Source organism: Capsella rubella, unplaced genomic scaffold (genome assembly GCF_000375325.1).
Source record: "Capsella rubella cultivar Monte Gargano unplaced genomic scaffold, Caprub1_0 scaffold_7, whole genome shotgun sequence".
Taxonomy (NCBI): Eukaryota; Viridiplantae; Streptophyta; class Magnoliopsida; order Brassicales; family Brassicaceae; genus Capsella; species Capsella rubella.
This window is the reverse complement of record NW_006238917.1, coordinates 1-23,924: the sequence shown is the minus strand read 5'-3', so window position 1 is coordinate 23,924 and position 23,924 is coordinate 1. Positions and strand designations below refer to the sequence as shown.

The following is a 23,924-nucleotide window of genomic DNA, read 5'->3' as shown; positions in this document are numbered from 1 at the left end:
TCGATACGGGCCGCGCAGAAGAAGTTGGGCCTTATAAAGTAAATGAAGAAATGGGCCTTGCTTACATGGAAGAAAGAAAAGGGGGAAAAAATAAATCAGAAGCACGAGCTTCGTCTCTCTTGCTCCTCCGTGTCCGACGACTCCTCTCGTGTGGGTGTCTTCTCCCTCCTCGTCCTCCATCGCCTCTCTTCATCACTCCCACCTCAAACCATTAATTTATTATAAAACTTGCCCTTTCTCGTCTCTTCCCCGCACGAACCCTCCCTCGGGACTGTAAGTGGGTTTCCATCTAGCAATTTCCTCCGCCTGAAATAAATAGATCATAAAACCCTTCATTCTTCCATAAGACAGGAGGATAATGATGGATAATGAAGTGCTCGACTTCGATATCGGTGTAGGCGTTAGTAGTGGGGGAGATGTTGATGACGACGCTATTGATATTGAGCACCATGCTCTCGACGACGATGATATGCTCGACAGCCCAATTATGCCTTGTGGTATCTCTCTAGGCAATTCTGGAAATTACTTTCCCAGTCAGGAGGAGGGTTGTGATCTCCTGGATCTCGAACCTTATGATGGTCTTGAATTCGAGTCCGAAGAAGCTGCCAAGTCTTTCTACAACTCCTATGCCCGTCGCATTGGCTTTAGTACCCGCGTCAGTTCCTCCCGCCGCTCTCGCCGAGATGGAGCCATCATCCAGAGGCAATTCGTTTGTGCCAAAGAAGGTTTCAGGAATATGAACGAAAAGCGCACCAAGGACAGAGAGATCAAGCGTCCGAGGACCATCACTAGAGTTGGTTGCAAAGCCTCCCTCTCTGTTAAGATGCACGATTCTGGTAAATGGCTTGTCTCTGGCTTTGTCAAAGAGCACAACCATGACCTGGTTCCTCCCGACCAAGTTCACTGTCTGCGTTCTCACAGGCAGATTTCTGGTCCTGCCAAGACCTTGATTGACACACTTCAAGCTGCAGGAATGGGTCCCCGCAGGATTATGTCCGCCCTCATCAAAGAGTACGGTGGCATCAGCAAGGTTGGCTTCACCGAAGTGGACTGTAGGAATTATATGAGGAACAATCGGCAGAAGAGCATAGAAGGAGAGATTCAGCTTCTTCTTGACTACTTGAGGCAGATGAATGCCGACAACCCAAACTTCTTTTATGCTGTTCAAGGAGCCGAAGATCAGTCTGTCGGTAATGTCTTCTGGGCTGATCCTAAAGCTAGATTGGATTTTTCTTTCTTTGGGGATACTGTCACATTTGATACAACCTACAGGTCCAACAGGTACCGTTTGCCTTTCGCACCCTTCACTGGTGTAAACCACCATGGCCAACCCATTCTTTTCGGCTGTGCCTTTATCATCAATGAAACCGAGGCTTCCTTTGTATGGCTTTTCAATACATGGCTAGCGGCGATGTCTGCCCACCCTCCTGTCTCAATCACCACCGACCATGATGCGGTTATACGTGCAGCCATCATGCAGGTTTTCCCAAGCGCCCGCCATCGCTTTTGCAAATGGCATATTTTCAAGAAATGTCAGGAGAAGCTGTCGCATGTCTTCCTCAATCATCCTTCTTTTGAGTCAGATTTCCACAAATGTGTCAATCTGACAGAGTCAGTTGACGATTTTGAGTCATGTTGGTTTTCACTTCTTGACAAGTATGAGCTAAGAGAGCATGAGTGGCTACAAGCAATGTACTCCGATCGCCGGCAGTGGGTCCCAGTTTATCTCCGTGATACCTTTTTTGCCGAAATGTCCTTAACGCAGCGTAGTGACAGTATAAATTCGTATTTTGATGGTTATATAAATGCTTCAACCAATCTTAGCCAGTTCTTTAAGCTGTACGAAAAAGCTTTGGAGAGTCGGCTGGAGAAAGAAGTTAAAGCAGATTATGATACAATGAACTCACCTCCTGTTCTTAAGACTCCATCTCCAATGGAGAAGCAGGCGTCTGAACTTTATACAAGGAAGTTGTTTATCAGGTTTCAGGAAGAACTAGTTGGAACCCTGACTTTTATGGCGTCCAAAGCTGACGATGATGGTGATCTTGTTACCTATCAGGTTGCAAAATATGGAGAGGCTCACAAGGCTCATTTCGTTAAGTTCAACGTTTTGGAGATGAGAGCAAATTGTAGTTGCCAGATGTTTGAGTTCTCTGGCATCATTTGCAGACATATATTGGCAGTCTTCCGGGTCACCAATCTCCTTACGCTACCACCTTATTACATTCTCAAAAGATGGACCAGAAATGCCAAAAGCAGCGTTATATTCGATGATTATAATTTGCATGCATATGCTAATTACCTGGAGTCTCATACCGTTCGATACAACACCTTACGTCACAAAGCTTCTAATTTTGTGCAAGAAGCAGGAAAATCTCTTTATACTTGTGATGTTGCAGTAGTTGCTTTGCAAGAAGCTGCCAAGACTGTATCGTTAGCAATGAATAAGGAAGTTAGAAGAACTATGGTGAACGGGCACTTAAAAGAAAGTTCTGTAACTGATGGAAAACAGATGTGTTGCAGTGAAGACTGTCAGCAAGAGGCGCTGGCTCAACAACAGCCTGAGGTGAGACTCTTTTTCTTTTCGAGACTTGTTTTCTTTGGTAAAAAATTAATCAAGTTCGTTGCTCTAAAAAACGTTCTGAATCTTAAGTATGTTTTTTTGGTTTTGCCCATTACAATCACTGTTTTGTCTCCTCGATGGTACCGTTTGCAATTGCTATATTAGTGTTTGACTATTGTGCTCGTGATTCACACATCAGTCTTAATCTTTACCTGTTAAAGAGTATGGTCTTCACTTTTTCAAGCCTTTGTTCCGTGCTATCTCTCATAAATCTGCAAGGTCCTCTGTTTTTTTGCTATGTGCTCTACTGCTGACAAATTGTATCATTCATCATATTTCCTCCAACCTTTCAGGACGAAATGGACAAGAAGATTAATCAACTCAGAAACGAGCTGGAATTATCAAACAGGAAATGTGAAGCTTACAGGACTAACCTACTTTCAGTTTTGAAAGAAATGGAGGATCACAAGTTGCAAGTGTCCATCAAAGTGCAGAACATTAAAATTAGCTTGAAGGATAATCTGTGAAATAAGCATCAAGTTCCTACTGCTTTCCTCATCTATTAATTTTTTTTTTTTGGCTTATCATCGGATTGTTCATGTACAATATCTTAGCCTTCTTAAAAGAGGGACCCAATTTTCAGGATTTCTCAGTTACAATAGGTAGCCTTTGCAATGGATTGTACTCCCGATCATTTCTTAATGAGTAAGAGACGAAGTTGATTCCCATAAATGTTGGCAATGCCAACCCGCATACAACTGTGATGTTATGTATCCATCACGTACCACTCACTCTTTCAAGCTTAGTCTAGCATTTTGTACCTTGAGGGATAGCTGAAACTTCTGTTCTTCCATATCTCTCAAGATAGACAGTAGGTTTGTTCGATAAACTTTGCATCGCTGGCCTGTCCTCTCCAATTCGGTTGTCAGTTCAAGTATCGTCCTCTCCTTTTCACCCTACATTGAAGTAAGTACTTATTCAGTTATTCCCAGGGAACAGAGGACATCAGTGTTGTGCCATACAACTATTGCGTAACAATAGATACATTCGCTTACCCCTGGATGATTCATTGCAGTTGAAGTTTCTCGAGCTTCCTCAGACGGGAAAGAATCCCTGTTGGGAAAGGTAGTTCCAGGTGTTGCTCCTCTAAATTTGTTACTTGCAGCAGCAACCTTCTTAGCAGCGTCATCCAAGGCATCCATTGCAACTTTATAAATCTGAATAGATTTGGCACCGTCCTCCACATACTTGGTTGCTTCTCGGCGTAGATTGTTGTAGCAGACAGTTAAAGATTCTTGACAACTGTTGGAAAACTCGGGTTGTTCCTCAGGGTCTCTAGTCTTTGCTGCTTTGGTCCACCGCCTCAGTAGATACCGAGATGGAAGAGTATAAACGTTATTAGCTCTGAACACGGCCAATATGTGTCTACAAATAATCCCTGAATACTCAAACATTTGACAGCTGCAGTTAGCTTTCACCTCAAGAGAGTCAAAATTGATAGTATGACCTTTGTGAACTTCTCCGAACTTAGCCACTCGATAAGTGGTGTGAGTTCCTGTATCACTAATCCTATTTGCAGGATTTGCAAGGGTCTCAACAAACTCCTCCTGGAACTTGATGAACGCTGCCCTTGTATACAGGCTAGCAGCTTGCTTTTCCATGGGAGAGGGCGTCTTCATAATTGGAGTAGAGTTAGTTGCTTCATAATCTGCTTTCAGTTCTTTCTCACGCCAAGTATCAATTGCTTTCTCATACTGTTTTATGAGCATTTGCATCGTAGTTGATGCGTCGACGAACCCTTGGAAGAATGAGTTCAAAATGCTGCTTCCTTCATTTGTAGACAGCTCTCCGTAAAAGGTGTCTCGGATGAAAACACGGACCCATTGTTGCCTAGCATTGTAAATGGATTGGAGCCAGTCGTTATCCTGTAGATAATATCTTCTGACGATAGAGTCCCAAGATGCCTCAAACTCAGCAGCCGTTTTTGTCTCAGTAACGCAATTTATAAATTCGGATTCAAAGGTAGGATGAGACTGATAGACGTGAGCAAGTTTCTGCTCAGTTTCCTTGAAGATAAGGGGCTGGCTGAAACGAAGGCGGGTCTGACCGAAAACTTGAGAAACAGCAACCTGTATCAGCCGATCTGGTTCAACTGTAATAGAAGGAGGAGCGGGAGCAGACATTGCTTGAAGCCAAGTCTGGAAAAGCCACCCGAAGGAGGACTCAGACTCGTTGAGTATGAGAGCACAACCAAAAAGAACAGGCTGCCCATGATGGTTAAACCCGGTGAAGGCAGCAAATGGCACTTGATACCTCTTACCCGTCCTGTAGCTGGTGTCAAATACTACGGTATCACCAAAGTAGGTATAATTCAACCGGCAAGTTGGATCCGCCCAAAAAACATTTCCACAGTCGTCCTCCATTGCATACAAGAAACCAGGATTCTCGAGCTGCCTACGTTTCAGATAGTTCAATACATGCTCGACCCCGCTTCCCAGGGTCCTCTCGCGCTCCACACTCATCCTTTCTTCCTCCTTATGCTGCCACAATCATCAACAGTTTTTCATCCGAAACGCAAGGTCTTGGGTATCACAAGGAACAAATTGCAGAAGCGAATGACAAATCAGTTCTGGAAAGAGAAAGTAGATACCTGCGATGCCCTTCACAGGATATTTTCACTCCCTTTTCCGGTCTAGGTAAGGTTACAACTTTAAAACCCTTAACCTAACTGTAACTGAATCAACGGCTTCCGCGACCTGACGGAGTACTCTTCCCCTAGGGATCCAAAACTCGGTGACGGACGGCTTTTGTCTATCTCGGAGCTTACACACATTCCTGCCGTTTCTACATATCTAAAAACGGCAAGCGGTTTATAAGGGTAGCCAGGCCTGGTCCTTTTAACTTTGGGCCCTTCTGTAAATTTGATACTTGGGCTCTCGGACTCAAAAATAATTTTTGTTGAGTCGGAATCAAATAATCCGATCCAAACCGGCAGCAAAAAGAGCATTCGAATTTCGAAGCAACAAGAATTTCAAGTTTGTCCGTCACAAAATTTGATCGATCTACTATGTGTCAGAATTCTCGTGACATCCAAAAGAGATCCTAGTGGATTTCACATTCACGTTCCTCCTCAGTTCTATATGGCAGGGTACAAAGGCAGAGCATGATCCACCATCTCCTATTACTGTGATCAAGGACCCTCCATACTTGTGGAATTTGTTCACAACATATTTTGATACTCTGTAGAGTGAAGATAAGGAAACAGTTGTCCATGCTTTTAACGGACCTTCCCATGCTTTCAGCAAGCTGCTAAGACTGCATTGAGCTGCGTGCAGCATATTCTGTTCTGGAGTTAAGCCGCCCAGATTCTTCTCTTGCTTGTAAGGTGCTGCAAGAATCACAAGCCAAGAATGACACTGATTTATCCAACAACATTATACAAATACAATCCTCGCTAGACCAATCATCTTATTTCCAGTCGCTTAAAGTAGATAATAAAGTCTGGTTTTGATTGCAGTTGAATACCTGTAAACAAGGGATATCACTCTATGGATGTGCACTTCATCGGGTAATTTTGATAAGAAAGTGTTTCAATCGATGATAGAAAACTGCATAGAGAGAGAGAGAGAGAGAGAGAGAGAGAGAGAGAGAGAGAGAGAGAGAGAGAGAGAATGGAATCGAGATATCTGGAAAACACTCTATTGATATCACAATCAGTGAAGTGAAATTGGTGCAAAAGCTGAAAAAAGCTTACAGAGAGAGAGGGAGAGAGAGAGTGATGAAGGGAAAACTAGAGAGATAGAAAGCTAGAAGCTTGCATAGGATGCAGTTCCCACTGAAAAGCCAAACTTGTCATGGAATTTCTTTGTGTTACAGTCCAGCATTTCTCTAAGGCTGCAGTCAATGTTATTCCTTTTGACAAGTTTATACCGTGATTCTACCTTCTTCTTTAATCCATGGTGAAAGAATTCAGGATAAGAAGCCACTTCATCAATGCCTCTTCCCATCACCTGGACTAGGAATCTGATCCTAGGTTGTAGTGAATTCTTAATGCTCTTAATCAAAATTGGGGGATAGCCAGTCACCATCGTTGCTATCTGGGCATCTCCAAACCCACACTCCCTCAGATAATCATAATTTGGTTTGAGAATCTTGTTAACGTCTCTGCACACAAGTTGTGGAAAATTCATGACCACCGACTGGATGCCATCCTCAGTCAAACCAACGGAGGATTTCAAGAATTCAGTGGTAGGCCGCAACCTTTTATCAACACTATACCCCATAAGAAATGGGTGCTTGACCAGGACTTTCCCGATCATCCCATCTTGGTCAAGGCCAAGACTAGCAAGAAAGCTGACAATCACTGCGAGCTTGGTGTCGATGCTGTAGCTGATAAGCCTTGGGTTAAAAAGTATCATTTTGCCAAGTTGAGTCTCAGGCACACCCAACGCTTGAAAGAAAGCAAGAAGGGGACACAGTTTCTCTTCCACGCTATGAGAGAGTATTGGAGGAAATTTGGTAATGGCGGAAGCAACTTCCCGAGGAGTCCTTCCTAGACCGGAGAGGCACTCGACCATGGGGATGAGCCTCTCATCGAGGCGTAAAGTGAGGATTTTGGGGCATCGGGAGACGATGTAAGGGAGTTTTCTCTCTTGGATTCCAACAATGTTTCTCAGGTAGTCCCAGTTTTCAGATGCCACATCGCTTTGGGCCTTTTCCAACTGTTTGCACTTTTTCAACATCTTGTCGATACTCGGATCATCGAAACCTTTGTCCCTGAAGAACCACATGATGCTGCTGCTGCTGGTATTTGTGGCCTCCATAGACGTTACTACAACATATTAAAAAAGAATGACAATTCTGCTTAAGATTGATTCGAGCTTGAACAAGGAAGTAGAGAGGAATTACCTTAGTCAGTAGAGCCTTTCCGCCTATCCGACTGAACCGAGAGTGAGAAGCTTATCCACAGAGGTGGAGCGGTATTTTTCTTATACCCTTACAGAGTAAATGACTATTCTATCCCTCAACTCTCAAGCCTTCTCGCGACACTTCTAACTAAACCCCTTCCCTTCTCCTCCTTGTTCCCATCCGTCAAAATCTGCAAAACCCTAACTTTTTGAATCAGCGGCAGAGAACGATGATGCCCTCCTCGAAAGCCGTCGTTTTCGCGAGGCAGATGGCGAAGAAGATTCGTGTTACGATGCCGTTGATGTCCGCAACACGCTTTGTCTCAAATGGTCGAGAACATGAGCAGAACCCCCCGGAGCCTTTACCCAACAGACCCTTGCGAGGGGATAGATCTTCCAACTCCCATAGAGAACCACCCGCCAGACAAGGCTACAACCTTGGAAAGAGTGATAATACTCTGTCTGACCATGGCTTCCTCGAACAGTTCAAACTCGGAGTCAATCAGGATTCACAGGAGATCCCCAAAACGGCACAGAACCCCCAGGAAGAAACAAGCCAGCCCGAAGATTCCGATGAGATCTTCAAGAAGATGAAGGAAGGAGGTCTCATTCCTAATGCCGTCGCCATGCTTGACGGCCTCTGCAAAGATGGGCTTGTACAGGAGGCCATGAAGCTCTTCGGGTTGATGCGTGACAAGGGTACAATCCCTGAGATTGTTATCTACACTGCTGTCGTTGAGGGCTTTTGCAAGGCTCATAAAATTGAAGACGCTAAGAGGATTTTCAGAAAAATGCAGACCAATGGGGTCGCCCCAAATGCCTTCAGCTACGGTGTGTTGGTTCAGGGATTGTATAATTGCAACATGCTAGATGATGCTGTTGCTTTATGTGGTGAGATGCTCGAGGCTGGTCACTCTCCCAACGTCCCCACTTTTGTTGGATTGGTTGATGCATTGTGCAAAGAAATGGGCCTCGAACAAGCTCAGCTGGCTATCGATAGCTTAAACCAAAAAGGATTTGCTGTTAATGTTAAGGCTGTCAAAGAGTTCATGGACAAAAGGGCCCCGTTTCCGTCTTTGGCTTGGGAAGCTATATTCAAGAAGAAACCAATCGAGAAACCCTTCTGAGTGTCTATCACTTACGCAGTGCTTTTAGGTAATGCCGTCTCTATAAAAATGTTTTCTTTACCTGTAATAACAACCTAGAAAGAGAAAATGAATCTGCGTGTGTTTCCTACTTGCGAGTGTTCCCTTTTGCTTGGAGTCTGATATCAAGTTTTCTCCTTTGTCTTCTAAATAGTGTAGTTGTAATTCATGATTGAGCCGATAGAGATCCCCCCTATTCTTGCCAAGGGTAGTTACCTGTTTTCATTTCATTCTACTATTGATTACAAGTTCAATGAATAGTGCTAGAGTCGGTAGATTTCGCATTGTGTTAGTGGCATTAGGTGTCAGACTGTCAGATTATGCTTGAGGTTTATCAGTCATTTTTGTATGTGACTGTCGCAAATCTTATTATTGTCTGTTGCAATAATACTGTGAACAATCCTCTGTTGTCTGCACAGTATTATTGGGAACAGACACTAGGCCTAAAACTACGTCACTCTCATAAGGTACTGCTGATCCGAGGGAGGGACCAGGAAGCCGCTGTATTGTATACAATTTTGGCACAACAAAATGTTTGGAGTCAACATTAAAATAGTTTTTTGATTCACTCGGAGATCTTTACTTGATTTGGTCGGCTGTATTTATATTCATGAACGCAAAGTCAAGGCCTGTTTTGGTGGAAGAACGACTCCTTGCTTTTAATCCCTATATTTGTAAAAGAGAAGTACAAAAAGTGTTTCCGGGTCGGGTCAATTTCAAAAAATTACCCGAAATTTGTAATTGGATCTTTTAAAATTGGATAGATTAATGGGTTTGGATACATACACCGGATACTTTCCAAATCTAATTTTATGATTGTATTATTTCCATAACTAATTATAAGATTTACTAATATTTCTCTAACTAATGTAATACAATCTATTTAAAAAATATTATTCTTCTTTCACTTTTATTTGATATTATTTTTAATTTATGATATTATACTATATAATATAAATATTTAATAAAAATTTAACTTTTTTTTTTTGCATATGTTGCAATTTGAATTTTTCAAAACGGACATATAATACTCAACTACACTCGGTTAAATATTTTGGACAACGGTTTAAAATCATTATAAGTATGACCAATATTAAAACCATTGTTACATGAGCATATTTAATATTTCAAATAGTTTCAAAATATTGTAAATAAAAAGTTCAAATATATAAAACTTTTTAGAATTTAAAATATTGTAAAAGTTTAATAATGTAGGCCAAAACCTAGGTCAAAACGAGTTACGAATAATGTTTTTTACGAAATGAATTTTGTTACGGGTTGGACTTTCAAAAAATATATTGTAAATATGTAACTTTTACGTATATTCCTACTTTTACTACAAAAATGGCCAAAATGAATAATTTATCGACAAATATTATTTCGTGCTGTTAAATTTTCACCGTGTTTTTAATTGTATCAAAACTCAGTATATGATTATTTACTCGCTTTTTCCTTAATTATTTTATTTAAACTTATTATAAAAATATATGATTTACCGTAATCGACTGCACTCTAACAAAATTAAAATGTAACATATTTTAATCCGATAAAAGTTATATATATGTAATTATTTCCCCCGCGCTGTAGCGCGGATCCGAACCTAATATATTTATATTTAAGCATGCCCTTGAGTCTGGAGTCTGGACTATGTTACGTGACGACTCCGAGGTTTAAGGGATCAAGGTGAGTTGGGTGGGTGGTGATTTCAATGCCATATTTTCCTCTTGTCATTACTATTATTATATGGAAGTATCAGGTAGTGCGTAAGATGGAAGCATGTGCATCTCGTACGTTGACCATAGCCTCTCTAAGAGTTTTCTTGGAGTTGGGAGTATCGCTGACTTGATTAAAGAAAAACAACAAATGAATCTCTCTAAGAGTTTTCTTGGAGTTGGGAGTATCGCTGACTTGATTAAAGAAAAACAACAAATGAATATAATAAGAAATGGGAGGTGGGGTCGGCGCCGTCCCTACACTCTGCCGTATTCAAGGTTCGATGGCCATCGCCGAGTTGATATTTACTAGTCTATAAAATAGAGGGAATGAGTGAGGTAAAGAATCAGAAAGCAGGAGAAAGATGATTTCAATGTTGTTTCCGCGGTCGTCTTTGTGCACAGCAGCCATAGTGTTCTTCTATACATATGTGTGCATTCCCTTGGGGAGGTTGAAGAAGAATGGTGGTGATGCCGACGCGCATGATGATGATGATGGTTACCACCTAGTGCGAGTGATGTTTGGGGACAAGGAAGAGGAGAAGGAATTTTGCTGTCCCATATGCCTTGTGGAGTTTGAGGCTGAGGATGTGGTGACTTATCTTCCCAGATGCTCTCATCTCTTCCATATTAATTGCATTGAGCCTTGGCTTCTCCGTGGCCATCTCACTTGCCCTCTCTGCAGATCATTTGTATTGGCTCCAACTCCTCCTACCCGCAATGTCAATAATGCCCCCTCCTCTTCCACCTTGTATCTCTCTATCTTCTTCTTTTTCTGTCTCTTTCTCCATCTACTTGGATACTTGTAGCTTACCTTCCTTGTTAACTCACCCATTCATTATACTATATTGTTTGTCTTAGTTTCGTAGCACATAATGCGTTGCTGTCTCCATCCACATTTCAATCAAGATTACTCAGCTTTATGAAATACTGTACAAAAAAGAGACGAAAGCAGCAATTGTTACTTTACTCTGTTTCCCAGTTGATTTGTTTGTTACTCTGAGAACTGAGAACCATCAAAATAACTTATAAAAGTATTCATTACTTCAATGATACTGATACACGATGCCAAACATTCCAGCCTCTCTAATGGGCCTTTTTTGTACTCATTAATAGATCAAAAGTGGGCCTTCTATTAAACCATAACAGATTTAAAATGGGCCTTTCAAGTGACTCATTCCTTTAATAGAAAAAAGGTTGGAATAGAAGAAGAGTGTAGGCTACACACACACAGCTTCAGAAGAGGAGACTCTCTCTCGAGTCTCGACTGCGCCTTCCTTTGAAAATCTGAAACGAAAAGGTAAAGAGCTCTCTTCTCTTCTCGTCGGGGAAGGAAAGAAGAAGAAATCCACAGAGAGATAGAGTCGCAGCTTCGCCTCCCACATTTCCCTCTCCATTGACTGCGACTGTGATTACAGCACACCGTTGATCCTACAAAAAGGTCAGACTCTCTTCCTTGCCTGCGTTTTTCCAGTTTCTGTCGACTGTCTTGCCTCGCCGGCTTTTGATATTCTCACTTGTTTCCCGTTCTCTTCTGCACATTCGATTTGATGTTTCGTATCATAAATATTCGAACTGGCTCCGCGACTCTGCGGCTAGGGTTTAGTTTATCAATTTTTTTATTTTTTTAATTTTCTGACAATGAACCGGCTTGCAGAGGGAATGGATACTGGCGGCAATTCGCTGGCGTCCGGACCTGATGGTGTGAAGAGGAAAGTCTGCTATTTCTATGACCCTGAGGTCGGCAATTACTACTATGGGCAAGGTCACCCCATGAAGCCTCATCGTATCCGCATGACCCATGCCCTTCTCGCTCACTACGGTCTCCTCCAGCATATGCAGGTTCTTAAGCCCTTCCCTGCCCGCGACCGTGACCTCTGCCGATTCCATGCCGACGACTATGTTTCTTTTCTCCGCAGCATTACCCCTGAAACCCAGCAAGATCAGATTCGTCAACTCAAGCGCTTCAATGTCGGTGAAGATTGTCCCGTCTTTGACGGCCTTTATTCCTTTTGCCAGACCTATGCTGGGGGCTCTGTTGGTGGCTCTGTCAAGCTTAACCATGGCCTCTGCGATATTGCCATCAACTGGGCTGGTGGTCTCCATCATGCTAAGAAATGTGAAGCTTCTGGCTTTTGCTATGTCAATGATATCGTCCTAGCTATCCTGGAGCTCCTTAAGCAGCACGAGGTTTGTCTCCTGCACCATTATGATATTTCTAGGGATGGTTTTGTGGTTTCTGTATCTCTTACACTTCCTCTCTTGTTTGTTTACAGCGTGTTCTATATGTCGATATTGATATTCACCACGGGGATGGAGTGGAGGAGGCATTTTATGCTACTGACAGAGTTATGACTGTCTCTTTCCATAAATTTGGGGACTACTTTCCCGGTACAGGTCATATACAGGACACAGGTTATGGAAACGGAAAGTACTATTCTCTCAACGTTCCACTGGATGATGGAATTGATGATGAGAGCTATCATCTGTTATTCAAGCCCATCATGGGGAAAGTGATGGAAGTATTCCGACCAGGTGCTGTAGTATTGCAATGCGGTGCTGATTCATTGTCTGGTGATAGGTTGGGATGCTTTAATCTTTCGATCAAAGGTCATGCTGAGTGCGTCAAATTTATGAGATCATTCAATGTTCCCCTACTGCTCTTGGGTGGTGGTGGTTACACCATCCGAAATGTTGCCCGGTGCTGGTGCTACGAGGTACTTTCCTCTGTTCATTATATGCTGCTATAGCTTTGCACTGAAATTTCCTTGGTCTCTGTACCAAGGTTAGCTCTTTGTGACAAGCTGCTACTTTTTTTGTTTGTTTTGGTATTTACTGTGACAAAATCTTTATATTATAGACTGGAGTTGCACTTGGAGTTGAAGTTGAAGACAAGATGCCGGAGCATGAATATTATGAATACTTTGGTCCAGACTATACACTTCATGTTGCTCCAAGTAACATGGAAAATAAGAATTCTCGTCAGATGCTTGAAGAAATTCGCAATGACCTTCTTCACAATCTGTCTAAGCTTCAGCATGCCCCAAGTGTACCATTTCAGGAAAGGCCACCAGATACAGAGGCTCCCGAGGTATGTCTCTGGACCTAATCATTTGAAGTGTGTTGGCTCCTTTATTTGTGTTGCCCACTCTTTCTTGCATTTCCTCATTGATTTTGGTGATTTAAGTGTAACTACAGAAACAATAAGAGTTTTCGAATTTAATAGCTGAGGCTGGTGAATAATTTCGCCCAATTAGATATGTATAACTATTCCCTGATGAATGATTCTGGTTGTTTACCAATCGTCGTGTTGTAAAATACGCTTTCTATTAAACTATAGGTTGATGAAGACCAAGAAGATGGAGATAAAAGATGGGATCCGGATTCAGACATGGATGTAGATGATGACCGGTATGAATTTATATTCTCCTCCTTTCTTTTTTCTTGGGTTTGTGCCTGCGGTGTAATGTGTACTTTTTTGGCATCCCGTTGTGCAGTAAACCTATACCAAGCAGAGTAAAAAGAGAAGCTGTTGAACCGGATACAAAGGACAAGGTACTACAGAATTGGCTCTTATTTGTTTCGATTGCTCAGACATTTAGTCATTACTTCATCTAGGTTGACAGCATTTTTCAGAACTGAATCTTCTTTGCCCAATGGGCCCGAAAAACATCACATTTTTTTTTTCTCATCCTGAGACCCCAAAACAGAAAAATTCCAGGATAGATCTTATGCTGACATTGAATCAGTTAATCTGAGCTGGTGATACATTCACATGAGGGTAGCGAATCATTTAGCCTAGGCTAGTTAGTATGCTCCAACAATTGACTTGATTAGAAAATGCGACCTTTCTAAGCTGAGCTAAACTATTCCTGCCTCTCAATCCCTAAACTGTCTCCTCTTGTTCCTGATGTTGACTCAATTGTCCTTAATGTCAGCCTATCAGTTCAGAATGCAATTTGGTTAAAGAGTTAAAGAATTTAATAGTTTATGATGACGTGTTTGTGCAGGATGGACTGAAAGGAGTCATGGAGCGTGGCAAAGGTTGTGAGGTGGTGATAGATGAGAGTGGAAGCAAGGTAAAATGAAACAATAGACAGGGCTGAAAGACTGTGAATGGTTTACTAATGTGGTTAGTTTGATTGCAGGTTACAGGAGTAAACCCAGTGGAAATGGAGGAAGCAAGTGTGAAAATGGAAGAGGAAGGAACAAACAAGGGTGGGGTAGACCAGGTGTTTTCTAAAACATAAAAGTTGGAGCTTCTCATTGCTTACTTTTTTCTCTCTCTCAAATGTTTTTAGTTCGTTTCTTGAGTTGTTGTAAGCACTCCTGTGTTTTGAGGATTGAGCACGGACGATATGTAATATATTATTCGTTACATGTCTGAATGATGGACAAGACAGAGTAGTTCCTTTTCTGTTATGTGTTTATTGATGTGCCTTAATCTGATAGAGTCGAAGAGACCTGCTTGTCCTAAATCTCTTAAGGCTGTTGCTTTGCCTTACACGAGTGTGTCCTCTCTCCCTGTACGATGGCATTGAGCCTAACCAAATGAGAATGATAGGAGGAATCATAAACGACAATTTTAACTGCTATGGGATTTCGTTTTGACTCAATTGTAGATTAATTTTAAAATTTGACAATGAATAAGAATGTTAATCTATTAAGATCAAGCGAAACACGTTGATCTCTCTCTCTCTCTCTGTGTCCGTCTCCGTCTGTGTTTGCTTAGTTTTAACCCCGGAAACTGAACATGTTCACGGCGGCAGCTTCGTCAAGCGCGGGAAGATGGCGGACGGCGTTTCTCTCTCTCAGGGACGAAATCTTAACCACTCCACCGCCGCCGCTTCCTCTGTTGCTTCAGGATCTACTCTTCTCTCAACCCCATTCCCTTCTCTCTGCCGTCTCTCACCTCCCACCGCACGAGCTCACTTCCGATTGCTTGTTCCTGCTCGATTTGGTTTCTAAAGCTAATGATGGTCCTGACTGGATCCCTGTCTCTCGTCAAACTTGTCAACTGGTGCGTCGTCTTCTCCTCCATCATTCCCTTGTCTTCTTATTGGGATATCTCCTCCTTAATTTTTCTTCTTCTTTTTACTAATTGCCTTAGTAATCCAGATTCACGGTGTTTGTGCTCGTGTACTTTTGCAACTAAATTCTTCCTCATGGCCGCTTCTTCTTCACTCTTTTGCTTGTGTCTTGGAGTTTCTTCTTCGCCAACCCATGCCTTCACCCTATTCCACTGCATATTTCTCCAGAATCGAACCCGTGATCCAATGCTTCGAGACTTTAAGGTTATTATATCTTCTCACTCTCTGGTTGGTTTTGTCTTGCTCACATTGTTTTAACCTTCTTCGTAATCTTTTCCTTTTTCCCCCCAAGACGTTTGGCCGCTATGTACCACAGAAATAGCTCCCATCTGGACAACATTCATCTAGTCAAGTTTCTTCTGCGCATAATTCCATTATTACACCAGGATTTACTTTCATCGTATGGTTTCTCAAAACAAGACCCTCCTACTTTAGATCAGGAAAAGAAGCTGCCTGAACAGCATAGCTTATGGGACTCCATGGCTCTTGCCTTTGACATGCTTGGTAGAGCATTTTCTGTGTCTGAGTCTTTGTTTCCTACTGACGTCTGCCAATGCACGCTAGAGGTTATCTTCGCCCTTTACAGATATATCCTCTGATTTCTCTAATGTGCTTTGTTTCTCAAGTTGGTGCGTCCTGATATAGGTTCTAAGGAAAGTAATGGACGTCCTAGCATCCAAGGGCCAGCTTGTCGAAGACCGATTTATGTGGAGGTACGTCTTAAGGGCTTTAGAACGATGCCTTTGGTTTTGAGCAGAATACTATTTACTCCTTTTTCTTCCTGGATTATTTTAGTCTGATGTTCCCCTTAGGTAATGTTGATTTCATATTTTTCTGCAGGTTTTATTCATGCCTTCTAGACTGTGTTCACGAGGTCCTTACACATATAAAATGCCCTATTTCTGATCACGTAAGTGGCTCTTGATAGCCTTAGCTAAGTGATTGTGTGGTTTAATGCATATGCAGACTTTTTTCCTTTGTTTGAGCAGAAGTTTTAATGTTGCAGGTCTCAAGTTTCATAGCGGCATTGAGAATGTTTTTCTGTTTTGGACTTGCTGGCCCACCTCAGTTCTCTCATTCTGATGTTGTTCACAAAGATAAGCAGTTAGATGTCAAGCTTTCTACATTGATTTCTGGAGCAAGTAACAACAGAAAGAATACTCCTTATAGGCCACCCCACTTGCGCAAGAGGGATGATACAAACACTAAGCAGCAAGTATCTTGTGACTGGCGGCGCCCGGCTGCTCATGATTCTGGTTGTTCTGATGTTATATCATCAGATTCTGATTTTAGCGACAGTGACTGTTCTGCACGGGATTCTTATTTGGCCCAAAGCTCGAAGGTCAGGATAGCTGCTATTGTTTGCATACAGGTGAGTAGCAATGTTTTACTCTTAGTTGGTTCTCATCTTACTTAACTTTTCAGTGAAAATACTAATTCAATTTCTTATTCTCCTGTAAAGGATCTTTGCCAGGCTGATTCAAAGTCATTTACCACTCAGTGGATGACTCTCTTTCCAACCAGTGATGTACTCAAGCCAAGGTGGAAAGTTTTACCTACAACATCTTTCTCTCACCATATCGTTCTATTTTTTGTCTCCTTAACTTTCCGAGATCATCAACAGGAAATTTGAAGTTACTCTAATGACCTGCTTGCTTTTCGATCCTCATTTGAAGGTGGTTACTCTTGTCCATTTTTAAGTCATTGAGGCACATATTTCGATGCTTTTCTCCATTTTTCACCTTCTCAATATCTTTTGTTGTTAAGCAAATATATGTAGAGATATTTTTCTAGCTCAACTTCGTGACTGCTGACTCCTGACAATACTTTTTTGTTTTATTTTGCAACGTCTAGGTAAGGATTGCATCAGCGTCAGCTCTTGCCACCATGATGGATGGGCCTTCATCTATTTTCCTTCAAGTGGCAGAGTACAAGGAATCCACCAAATATGGATCTTTTATGCCCCTCTCCAATTCCCTTGGTCTAATACTGATGCAACTCCACACAGGTACTTCAGTGATATAAATTTTCTTACCCTTTATCTTCTTAGTTGGCTATTAGTTATTCCTTCTAAGAATTTCATGCCTTTCGTATTAGTGTAGGCATTCTACATTTGATTCACAGCGATCATCATGGTAGATTGTTGATTCAGCTGTTCAAGATCCTATTGCTTCTGATATCAAGCACACCGTACGTACATTTCTTTTCTGTTTTATCTTGTCAGCTCATGATTATTGATATTATTTTTATTATAAAACTACTGTATTGTTATAAAGGTCCATTATCGCAAAACCTTAACAGCCTTGATTAAGATTTACCTTTGTGTAAGTGTACGAAAGCTTCATGAATACTTGTATAGACGCAGATCTGTTTATATGATGTTACTTTTTGTTAAAATTTGCAACTACTTTGGGATCTTTTACGAGATTTTCATGTGTTATTTAATGTTTGTTATCATTTTCAGTTACTCGAGAATGCCAGGAGAATTGCTGCCAAAAGTTATAATGTCTCTGCATGCTAGGATTAATGAGGGGTTTCCTTTAAAAAATGATAAAACTGGTCTGCTGGTTAGTGCTTTCTTTTCCTTATGCGGTTTTGTCTGTTTGCTGTCTTCGTTTATGATGGAGATGTATGAATTCATGTTTTCATATCTAGGTTTTCTGTCTGGACTATCCTAGTTTCCATTAGCGGAAGTCAAAGGATGTAAACTAAATTTAGTCACATATATAAATTCGTCGACTTAGGGAAGCAATAGGAGGAGAAAAATATTGGTATTTCTATGGACGGTACAAGGATTGGACAAGGGTCTAGAGCTGTGTTTCCAGTCATAGGATTTAAACTAATATTTTAGTTACTTTACTATATATCTCGACTTCGTGAAGCAATAAAAGGAGAAAGATATTTGGTATTTCTCTGGATGGTACAGATATCAGACAAGGGTCTAGAGTGTTTGGGAGAGTTTTGTCTCTGTTTTTTGTTTTGCAGTCCTTATCCTGTTAATAAACACTGTTCTAGTTCGATTCTTTCGCTGAATTCCTCTTCCCATCAATCTTAAGTTTTAATTCATTGAGGCAAAGAAGAGATGTGGTATGAACTAAATAATGATCTCTCTTCGTTCATTCAACCAAACAAAAACTCACAGCTTGAAACTCTTTCAGTAGAGGAGTCTCAGCTCTGGACCCAATACCCAACCCACACCTTTAAACTTTCCAATGATTTTCACATTTTCCCCATTCTATCTTACTCTTTCCACTCTTGGCCTAGATGGTTAGTAAAGCTGAGCTGGGAACTTAGGCATTTAGCTTGCTGAATAATTATTCTCTGAACTCAAGCTTATTCTCTTAAAAGTGTTGGTCTTGTGAATGCCATAACTATATCATGACCTGTTTTATATAGGTTGCCGCAGTAGGTTGCCTGACAGCTGCGTTCTCTACGTTTCCTCCTCAAATGAAAGTACATAATATGCTTTTGGATGAGACATCAGCAGGTTGACCTCATCTTGGTCTTGTTCCATTATGGAGACTGTCCTAACCATACTGTCAATATTTTATTTGACATTCTTTCTATAAGTCATTTCAGGATTCGTTGGATGTGAATGGAATTCAGGAGTTCTTTCTACTTTATTTCGTTTTGCTGAGCAATTTTCTGAAGCATCAACATGCATTGAGGCTCTTCAGGTATTAGATGTTCTTATTGTAGTATTTTTTTTTTTCTCCTCAGAGGAGTTCTTATAAGTAGAATGATAGACACATAATAAATTCAGGTGGATGTTTAACATGTTTGTGCTAAGGTGGGTTGTGGTAGCAGATTATGTGAGACTGGGTCATGATTGAGGAGTACGCTAACTTTTTGTTTCCATTTCATTTATTACTATTCTGTCCTAGACAAAGTTTCTAGTTTTCATGTAGAGATTTTGATAATGACTAATGAGCTGCTACATAGCATGTCCTGTGTTTTCATCCAGATTTATATGGTTTTTCGCGCAGGTCCTCCGAGCTGTGGCTCTCAGTTACCCAACTTTAGTGCCAGCATACTGGGAACGAGTCTCTCTCCTCGTGTATAAAATTTTACAGTCTGCTGCTGTTGAAGTTTCTCCAAAGACATGGAAGGTTTCAGTTAGAGAGTCTGTTGGATATATTGGGGATAGAATCCTTACAGCTGCTATTAAGGTAGGATATCAAATAACCGTGTTCAATATATTAGAAACTGAAAACATCTTCTATAAACCCTAGCTTCTCTGGAGCAGGGCCTTTTATTGCTGATTGGTAGTATGCTCAGATTTAGTTTGGATATTGTCTGCTCTTGAAAAGAATTTAGCTTGACAATAAACCATTTGAGCAGAACTTACACAGATTGTATGTAGGTTTTGGATGGATGCCTTCGCGCAATATCTGGATTTAACGGAACAGAAGATCTTCAGTACGATAGATTAATGGATACACCATTTACATCTGACTGCATAAGGTCAATAAGAATCTCATCTGCGCCATCATATGGAATTGAGAATTCCCAAGAGCCATCTTTTCAGGCAGGATGTGAGCAATGGTCTGAGGCTATTCGTAAACATATAGTTCTGGTGTTACACCATGGTTCTGCAGTGGTGAGTTTAAATTTTTGACAAGTTTTTGTTTTTGTACACCAAAATACTACAATGCAGTTGCTGTAATTTGCATAATATCTGCGGTCCTGAATATCTTCCTATGTTTGGAAGGTGAGGAGTACTACTGTTACTTGCTTTGCTGGTATTACATCCTCCATATTTGCCGCTTTTAATAAGCAGGAAAAGGACTTTATTACTTCATCAGTTGTAAGTAGTGGAGCCTTTTTTTGATTGTTCGTAATACTATCTAGACTTTAATTTGAATTTGTACATGAAGTGTTTTAGTTTTTGTAGATAGCCGCTGCATTGCATGACAAAACAGCTTCAGTCAGATCAGCAGCTTGTCGAGCTATTGGTGTAATTTCATGTTTTCCAGATACTTCATTAAGGTAATATAATCCTTTCTCACCGTTTGTTGTCATTCTCTGGTTATTGTCCTAACTCAAGCTTGGAAAGATATCCATGGTCAAGAACTTTAAGATCTTTGTTGATGCAGTGCGGAGATATATGAAAATTTTTTCATAGCTGTTGAATCAAATACCCGTGACTCCTTGACTTCGGTATTGCATTATTGATTTTCATTTATTTGTTCTCATGAGCTATGCATTTTATATATACTCTTTCTACTTCAATGTGTTTATGTTTGTCAATTCAGGTGCGTATAACAGCATCATGGGCTTTGGCCAATGTATGCGACTCTTTGCGATACCGCGTCGATGATAGGTCTTTTGAAGGTATTACTGCTGACGTTATAAATAGATGTGATACAACTTAAGGATTTACATTTCTTTTATCCTCCTACGTAGGGTTTACTACAACTTCACAAGTTGTGGACGCACTAATAGAATGTGCTTTGCGTCTTACTGAGGATGGGGACAAGGTAATGAAAATCGTGCCCAGTATATTTTGACAAACTGGCATCTCTTCCAACTCAGTGATATGCTCGTCAGTCCCAAAATGTTCCTGTATTAAGTTAATTAGTTGTTCTCTCCGTTAATGGTTATCCGGAAGATTTTTCTCTGATAGATATATTCACTGCACTCTTTTGTTCCATATGGTTGTTGAAACTGGCTAGCCGATAATTTTTTTTCTATGGATCACTTAGTAGTTTTTAGTATTGTAGTTTTGTGCACATTTGCCATCATCATTTTCGGAATTCCATTGTTAGGTTAAATCCAATGCAGTTCGGGCGCTGGGGAGTATTTCAAAATATGTAAATTTGAGATTCATGACAAGTAGAAAGTCAATGGACCAAGATATATTTCCTTTTCCCCATCAACATTCATCAAATTCTGACCATCTATCTTGCGCGGGAGATACAAGGTGGTTGGAGAGAACCGTGCAAGCCCTTCTTTCGTGTGTTACTACTGGTAATGTTAAGGTATACCTGATAAATGGAAGTAATGAGATGATTTCATTTGAATCTGAGCATGTGGGTTTCAATCAGTTTTTGTTCCAGTTGGGCAAGATTTTGGTTTGGTTTGATAGAAAACTCTTATACAGAAACGGTATTTAGTATGATCTGGTTTGGTCGAATTTGGTTCGGTTAGTTAACTCACGCATCCCTACCTTTATCTACTACATACTTTGACGTCAGGAATTTTACAGGTTCAATGGAATGTTTGTCATGCTTTGAGCAATTTATTTTCTAATGAGACAATAAAACTGCAAAATATGGATTGGTAAGCATCCTTTAGCTTTCTATTATCCAAGCTGCCTCTCTTCGTGACCTGTATTAACTTTTTTTTTCACCCGTTTGCAGGGCTCCAAGTGTTTTTAGTATTCTACTATTGCTGCTTCGTGATGCATCAAACTTTAAGATAAGAATACAAGCTGCTGCTGCTTTAGCTGTCCCAGCAACCCCACTTGGTGACTTTGATTATAATCCGACTTCTCCCTCCTTCCTTTGTAGCTATATTAATTTAGAGATGATAGGATTGTATTGTTTGGCTAATTTCTTTTTTTGCACATAATGTAATTGCAGCTTATGGGAGATCATTCCCTGATGTTGTCAAAGGAGTGGGGCATACTTTACAAAGTATGCATTCTGACAAAGAGACCACGCCAGCAAATTTTAAATATAAGAGATCGCTTGAGAATCAGGTACAAGTAAAACCATGTTGGCGTAATTTATGGTTATTGATGAATGATTTATCTAATGTGCAAATGCTCGTGTCAGTTAACCTCAACCATGCTGCATCTCCTGAGCCTAGTTTCAAGCTGTCATTTTGAAGCGTTGACAGATTTTCTTATAAGAGTAAGAAACTGGCAGCTATTGCTGTTAATACCACTGTTATCATTGCTTAAGTTTTAAAGGAATTGTGACTCATATTTTCTTGGTTGGTGTCGCATGAAACCCAACAGAAATCGTCTTTTCTAGAGGAGTGGTTGAGAGGATTGTGTGTGACATTGAAGGAAGAAGACAATGCGTCTGGATCAAGCAGCACAAACACTTTGGGTGAGAAGCAGAAGAAAGAGTTGATTTATAGAGCTATACGTTCGCTTGCCAGAAGCTTACGGGATGGACAAAGTTCTGAAATGGCTTTAAAGTTGCAGGAGTTAGTAGCAATGTGAATTGACTGAGCAAGTAATGGTACTCGGGTTAACTTGGCCCTGTAATGTCTTAGTCAAGTGACTATAAACAATTCAACACATGTACATTAAGTCCCATGACAAATTTTGTTAAAAGAATCATGGGAGGATATACATTGGACCTATGAAAATGTTATAGAAAAATATATGTTTTCTTTTACATATACAAAATTTTAGTATATTCCTACGGTATACACCCATTAGCTAACAAGTTGGTCTTGTTATCTAATCAAAATAAAGTGTAAAAAGAATTTATACACGTATTATCAGCTACCAAGTTATGTTTATTATTCATGGATTGATCCAAAGTTGCTGTTTGTCGTTTCAGTTAAGTTAGATCTCACGAGCTAGTTTCAAAAGTTTTAGTAAAATATGACTACTACGTTGTTATTTACTCTCAAATTCACTTTAATTTTTCTTATAATTCAATTTTAATAATTTCATATATCAAAAAATTTATAGTATTTCATTCATTCACGATGATTGTTGTTTTTGTCGTAATTGGTTATAGGAAAATATTGATATAATGACTAAATCTCAATTTTTGACATGTATATATTTTTTAAAACTTACCAAATTAGAATCATATCTCTATAAACAGACAATTATTAATTTATTGTATAATAAATTTACAACACGAAATATTTGTATAAACTTATATTGAACCATGAAAACAACTCCTAGTATTTACTGAGTTTAGCGCCACTTTTCACATATGGTTTAGCGAGTAATATTGTTAATATATTAAGAGAGAACTGCTCATAGTTCATAGTCTAGGATTATGGATACAAATGATTATTCACAACTTAAGGTTAAGGGTTACTGTTCATAAAATTAGATATATTGTTCATATACACTGTTTATTTATAGGGTTAAGGATTTAGGGCCACTTTTCATTTAGGGTCTAGGACAACTGTTCATTTAGGGTTTACTGTTTAGGGCCACTGTGCATTTAGGGTTTAGGGTTACGGTTCATTAAGGGTTTAGGGTTACTGTTTATTCGGGGTTTAGGGTTAGGAGTTACTGTTCATTTTGGGTCTAGGGCTACTGTTGATTTAGGGTTTAGGGCCACTGCGCATTTAGGGTTTAGAGCCACTGCTCATTTAGGGTATAGGGCTACTGTTCATTTAGGGTTTAGGGTTACTGTAATATAGGGGTTAGGGTTACTGTTCATATAGGGGTTAGGGTTACTGTTCATACATGGTTTAGGGTTACTGTTCATTTAGGGTTTAGGGTTTAGGGTTTAGGGTTTAGGGTTTAGGGTTACTGTTCAGTTAGGGTTTAAGGTTTAGGGTTTAGGGTTTAGGGTTTAGGG

The 23,924-nt window shown here is 40.4% G+C and overlaps 7 protein-coding genes across 12 annotated transcripts; 5 read left to right on the top strand and 2 right to left on the bottom strand.

The window, feature by feature from the left end:
• The first annotated feature begins 10 nt into the window (after window positions 1-10).
• LOC17880376 (protein FAR1-RELATED SEQUENCE 5) lies at window positions 11-3,208 on the top strand. The gene is made up of 3 exons (XM_006285720.2): window positions 11-273; window positions 352-2,566; window positions 2,917-3,208. Exons 2-3 carry the CDS (start codon window positions 359-361, stop codon window positions 3,088-3,090), a joined length of 2,382 nt encoding a protein of 793 aa, XP_006285782.1. The 5' UTR covers window positions 11-273; window positions 352-358; the 3' UTR covers window positions 3,091-3,208.
• Window positions 3,041-5,415, bottom strand: LOC17878006 (protein FAR1-RELATED SEQUENCE 9). Of its 2 annotated transcripts, XM_023778788.1 has the most exons (3): window positions 5,214-5,415; window positions 3,619-5,103; window positions 3,041-3,519 (listed from the first exon to the last, which is right to left on the bottom strand). In XM_023778788.1, the coding sequence occupies exons 2-3, from the start codon at window positions 5,083-5,085 to the stop codon at window positions 3,352-3,354; spliced, it is 1,635 nt and encodes a 544-aa protein (XP_023634556.1). In that variant the 5' UTR covers window positions 5,086-5,103; window positions 5,214-5,415; the 3' UTR covers window positions 3,041-3,351. The 2 variants fall into 2 exon arrangements, with proteins under 2 accessions (XP_023634556.1, XP_006282488.1); XM_006282426.2 differs by having other exon boundaries at window positions 3,619-5,415.
• A 122-nt stretch (window positions 5,416-5,537) lies between these two features.
• Window positions 5,538-7,563, bottom strand: LOC17880965 (transcription termination factor MTERF6, chloroplastic/mitochondrial). The gene is made up of 3 exons (XM_023778789.1): window positions 7,472-7,563; window positions 6,089-7,394; window positions 5,538-5,951 (listed from the first exon to the last, which is right to left on the bottom strand). Exon 2 carries the CDS (start codon window positions 7,384-7,386, stop codon window positions 6,370-6,372), a length of 1,017 nt encoding a protein of 338 aa, XP_023634557.1. The 5' UTR covers window positions 7,387-7,394; window positions 7,472-7,563; the 3' UTR covers window positions 5,538-5,951; window positions 6,089-6,369.
• Window positions 7,564-7,610: 47 nt separating this feature from the next.
• On the top strand, window positions 7,611-9,361 carry LOC111829537 (pentatricopeptide repeat-containing protein At4g38150). 2 transcript variants are annotated; one of them, XM_023778791.1, is made up of 2 exons: window positions 7,611-8,625; window positions 9,083-9,361. In XM_023778791.1, the coding sequence occupies exon 1, from the start codon at window positions 7,701-7,703 to the stop codon at window positions 8,595-8,597; it is 897 nt and encodes a 298-aa protein (XP_023634559.1). In that variant the 5' UTR covers window positions 7,611-7,700; the 3' UTR covers window positions 8,598-8,625; window positions 9,083-9,361. The 2 variants fall into 2 exon arrangements, with proteins under 2 accessions (XP_023634559.1, XP_023634558.1); XM_023778790.1 differs by having other exon boundaries at window positions 9,035-9,361.
• Window positions 9,362-10,447: 1,086 nt separating this feature from the next.
• On the top strand, window positions 10,448-11,187 carry LOC17879705 (RING-H2 finger protein ATL18). The gene has a single exon (XM_006284646.2). It carries the CDS (start codon window positions 10,693-10,695, stop codon window positions 11,134-11,136), a length of 444 nt encoding a protein of 147 aa, XP_006284708.1. The 5' UTR covers window positions 10,448-10,692; the 3' UTR covers window positions 11,137-11,187.
• A 348-nt stretch (window positions 11,188-11,535) lies between these two features.
• On the top strand, window positions 11,536-14,776 carry LOC17879361 (histone deacetylase 19). The gene is made up of 8 exons (XM_023779736.1): window positions 11,536-11,768; window positions 11,985-12,517; window positions 12,604-13,044; window positions 13,188-13,418; window positions 13,668-13,738; window positions 13,825-13,882; window positions 14,338-14,406; window positions 14,476-14,776. The coding sequence occupies exons 2-8, from the start codon at window positions 11,990-11,992 to the stop codon at window positions 14,575-14,577; spliced, it is 1,500 nt and encodes a 499-aa protein (XP_023635504.1). The 5' UTR covers window positions 11,536-11,768; window positions 11,985-11,989; the 3' UTR covers window positions 14,578-14,776.
• A 196-nt stretch (window positions 14,777-14,972) lies between these two features.
• Window positions 14,973-22,773, top strand: LOC17880611 (HEAT repeat-containing protein 6). Of its 4 annotated transcripts, none has more exons than XM_006282960.2 (26): window positions 15,013-15,347; window positions 15,446-15,621; window positions 15,710-15,983; window positions 16,063-16,130; window positions 16,258-16,327; window positions 16,424-16,789; window positions 16,880-16,959; window positions 17,042-17,093; window positions 17,272-17,425; window positions 17,520-17,607; window positions 17,882-17,984; window positions 18,814-18,904; window positions 18,997-19,094; window positions 19,404-19,586; window positions 19,781-20,017; window positions 20,129-20,224; window positions 20,312-20,406; window positions 20,514-20,577; window positions 20,673-20,751; window positions 20,824-20,897; window positions 21,186-21,398; window positions 21,626-21,699; window positions 21,780-21,886; window positions 22,002-22,120; window positions 22,197-22,274; window positions 22,382-22,773. In XM_006282960.2, the coding sequence occupies exons 1-26, from the start codon at window positions 15,081-15,083 to the stop codon at window positions 22,589-22,591; spliced, it is 3,516 nt and encodes a 1,171-aa protein (XP_006283022.1). In that variant the 5' UTR covers window positions 15,013-15,080; the 3' UTR covers window positions 22,592-22,773. The 4 variants fall into 4 exon arrangements, with proteins under 4 accessions (XP_023635503.1, XP_023635502.1, XP_006283022.1 ...); XM_023779733.1 differs by having other exon boundaries at window positions 15,259-15,347; window positions 15,438-15,621; XM_023779735.1 differs by lacking the exons at window positions 17,882-17,984; window positions 18,814-18,904; window positions 18,997-19,094; ... (11 more) ...; window positions 22,197-22,274; window positions 22,382-22,773 and having other exon boundaries at window positions 14,973-15,347; window positions 17,345-17,425; window positions 17,515-17,606.
• The last annotated feature ends 1,151 nt before the right edge of the window (window positions 22,774-23,924 follow it).